The sequence below is a fragment of the Cebus imitator genome, unplaced genomic scaffold (genome assembly GCF_001604975.1).
Source record: "Cebus imitator isolate Cc_AM_T3 unplaced genomic scaffold, Cebus_imitator-1.0 Scaffold196, whole genome shotgun sequence".
Lineage (NCBI taxonomy): Eukaryota > Metazoa > Chordata > Mammalia > Primates > Cebidae > Cebus > Cebus imitator.
Window position 1 is genome coordinate 1507431 of NW_016107511.1, and position 3676 is coordinate 1511106.

The window sequence follows — 3676 nt, forward strand, 5'->3', positions numbered from 1 at the left end:
GCTGAACAACGAGACCATGTGGACACAGGGAGGAGAACAACAGGCACTGGCACCTGCTGGGGGAGGGCCGGTGGTAGGGAGAGCATCAGGAAAAATGGCTAATGCATGCCAAGTTTAATGCCTAGGTGATGGGCTGATAGATGCAGCAAACTACCATGGTACACATTTACCTGTGTAAGAAAACTGCGACACCCTGCACATGTACCCCAGGACTATAAAGAAAATAAACACATAAATAAAATTAAAAAAATTTTTTTAAATTATCTTAGTTGTATGTGGGTAGGTCCCTTTGATTGAAAGTGAAATGGAAATAATTTAAAAAAAAAACCTTACTGGCCGGGCGCGGGGTGGCTCAAGCCTGTAATCCCAGCACTTTGGGAGGCCGAGGCGGGTGGATCACGAGGTCAAGAGATCGAGACCATCCTGGTCAACATGGTGAAACCCCGTCTCTACTAAAAATACAAAAAATTAGCTGGGCATGGTGGTGCGTGCCTATAATCCCAGCTACTCAGGAGGCTGAGGCAGGAGAATTGCCTGAACCCAGGAGGCAGAGGTTGCGGTGAGCCGAGATCGTGCCATTGCACTCCAGCCTGGGTAACAAGAGTGAAACCGTCTCAAAAAAAAAAAAAAACAAAAAAAAAACCTTACTATTCAAAATTTACAAAACTAAAAAGAGTAAAACAAATTTACATTTTGTCCCTGGATCGATATAAGACAAAAACATTGTGTGGGAAAGCTGGAGTTGAGGATGAATGAGATTCTGAGAATAAAAATCCCCGGTACACAGTCAAAGTTTCAGAGTCAACTTCAGATTTTCAAGGATTATAAAATAGATAACCTCATACCACTGTCTCCAACAGATAAAAGGAACCAGATAATATCTGTGTTCCAGGGAGAAAGAACAGAAAATTGGCTGAGTTCTGTCACTGACAAAATTTGGTGGGAAGGAGGAATCTGGAAGATGGGAGGGTGGAGGGATCCCGGGGTTTCGGGGCGGGGAGGGGCTGTGCTTCAGCCTCCCCCCTCACTGCCCCTCCCCCATCAGGTTCCCTTTGTGATGTGAAGGCCCCAGCTATGTGACGCAGGCCTGGGCCCCAGTCCCTAGTCTCCAAGGGAATGCCCAGAGCTCAGTTGCTTGAAGGCAGCATACCTATTCAAATGGAGAATATTCCATTTCCTCTAAAATTTCTTAGTGATTCGTGGATAAACACCCCCAGCTCCACGCCATGGGTGTTGGATATCTTCCTCACCCTGGTATTTGCCGGGGGGTTCTTTTTCCTATTACTCCCCTACCTCTCTTACTTCCTTTGTGATCCACCCTCACCATCGCCTGGGAAGAAGAGAATGGTAAGGAGCCCTCAGGCCGGACACACACGATTCTCTCCTTTCTTTCTATTATTAGCTCTACTTTTCAAAATCCAGTGGAGAGACTTCTGCAATGGGAAGTGTCAGGAGAGACCAGAACATGGTCCTTCCAGGGAGAGGCAGAGCAGCCAGGGGTTGGTAGGGACTGGGATTTCCATCCCAAGCTCTCAGTCCATCTGTGGGGGAGCACAGGAGGCGTCAGGGCAAAACCAAACCCCCGGACTCAGTGGTGAGGACCAGTCAGGAGATGGGGGAGGTCTCTGTGGGAGGGCGCTCATAAGCGCCTTCCTTGGGCAGGTGGTTGGGGGCCCAGCCTCGTCTGTGATGACCTCGTCTGGGGTGATCTGGGGGCTGTGCTGAGCCCGACGGCCTCCCACCAGGGCCTGGAATCTCCTCTGATCTCCTGGGAAGCAGAATCCTACCTGACAGCTCAGGTGTGCCCACAGGCCTTAGCCTGGGTGTTCATGGAGTAGAGGAGCACCTCCACTGTTACTTACATTATATATTAATATATTATAGTTTATATATGAAATATATATAAAATATATATATATTTCCTCATATAGTAAATCCCTGTTGGTGGGGTGTTTTATTGTTTGTTTGTTTTTTGAGACAGAGTCTCACTCTTACCGCCCTGGTGGAGTGCAGTGGTGATCTCGGCTCACTGCAGCGTCTGCTTCCCAGGTTCAAGCAGTTCTCCTGCCTCAGCCTCTGGAGTAGCTGAGATTACAGGCACGCGCCACCACGCCCGGCTAATTTTTGTTATTTTTAGTGGAGACAGGGTTTCACTATGCTGGCCAGGCTGGTCTCAAACTTCTGATCTCAGATGATCCACCCTTCTTGGCTTCCCCAAACGATCAGATTACAGGCGTGAGCCACCGCGTCTGGCCCCTCTTCGTGTTTTTCTAAGAAGAAAAGTTTTTCATCCACTTAAACATGAGTGGGAGGAAGCACACTGCTCCCTGAGCAAGACGAGAGAGCTGTGCGGTTCGTGAGCGCTGCGCGCTGCGGCTGCGCTGGGGGCAGACAGCGAGAGCCAGTCTCAGCCCCTCGCCCTTTCTTGTCTCCTAGGGTCATCTTCTCTCCCAGGGTCATCTTCTCTCTCCGGGTCATCTTCTCTCCCAAGGTCATCTTCTGTCCCAGGGTCATCTTCTCTCCCAGGGTCATCTTCTGTCCCAGTGTCAACTTATCTCCCAGTGTCGAGGTCAGCGGAGGGGGAGGCCCAAAGGCAGGAAGAAAAACAACAGTCTGAAAGGTAAGGCTCTGCCGGGGCACACTTGAGTTCATTTGATCTCCTCTGTTCCCGGAGAGAGGTGACTCTGTCTGAGGAAGTCAATTGAAGAAGCCTGAGGTGGGGGCTCCTAGGAAGAAAATCAGGACCCTGGGTCCCCCTCTCAGGTTCTGTGCTGGCATGAAACCATGGTGGGCCAAGGACTGGGTGTTCCCCAGCAGGGCACAGCATAGGGGGAGGAGACCAATGCCTGTCTGAATCAGGAGGCGGGTGAGGGGGCTGTGGACAGCTGTTCAACTCTGCTAAGGCTGCTTCCTCTTTAAGACAACCCCAGTCCTTTCTCCCCACAGGGCAGCTGTGAGGACTATGGGGCTGGGGGGGGTCTGTGTGTGGAAGCCCTTTGTGGACAACAAAGCCTTGCCCTCCGTGCCTCGAGATCACCGTCCAGGCCATGTGGCCTTGGACACAGACATGTGGTTTCCAGGGTCTGATTCCCCATGTGGTCTTCCCTAAAGAAACATCCACTCAGCCTCCTGTGAGGTCCAGGCCTTCCCTCACTGCCCTAACCCAGTCTCCTGATTTCCAGCTTCTGGAGACCGCCTGACAGGCCTGGAGGGGACTCAGGACTTGTTTTCACAACTGCAGCGGTGAGGCACTTCCCCTTCCCTGTGTCCCTCCTACTGGGGCTAGGATTCGACCCCAGGGCCGTACAGCAGCCTGGAGCTGACCTGGGATGGGGAGACCAGGGTGACAGAAGATGGGAGTAAAACCCTGGAGCAAGGGGTAGGAGGAGAACTGGGGAGTCTGGGTGCAGCGCAGTGGAGGGGCATAGGAGGAGAATTGGGGAGTCAGGGTGTGGGCCGGTGGAGGGGCATAGGAGGATTGGGGAGTCTGGTTGTGGGGCAGTGGAGAGGCATAGGAGGAGAATTGGGAGTCTGGGTGTGGGGCGGTGGAGGGGCATAGGAGGAGAATTGGGGGTCTGGGTGTGGGACGGTGGAGAGGCATAGGAGGAGAATCGGGAGTCTGGGTGTGGGACGGTGGAGGGGCATAGGAGGAGAATTGGGGGTCTGGGTGTGGGGC

General features: G+C 52.4%; 1 protein-coding gene across 1 annotated transcript in view; it reads left to right on the forward strand.

Annotated features, from left to right (window-relative positions):
* The first annotated feature begins 656 nt into the window (after positions 1-656).
* The window catches only part of LOC108316983 (spermatogenesis-associated protein 31A5-like), a 9421-nt gene continuing 6401 nt past the window's right edge, over positions 657-3676 (forward strand). The window contains exons 1-3 of the mRNA XM_037745258.1: positions 657-1347; positions 2545-2620; positions 3183-3243. Coding sequence (XP_037601186.1) covers positions 1117-1347; positions 2545-2620; positions 3183-3243 — 368 coding nt within the window. The 5' untranslated portion in view covers positions 657-1116. The remainder of the gene's footprint in view (positions 1348-2544; positions 2621-3182; positions 3244-3676) is intronic.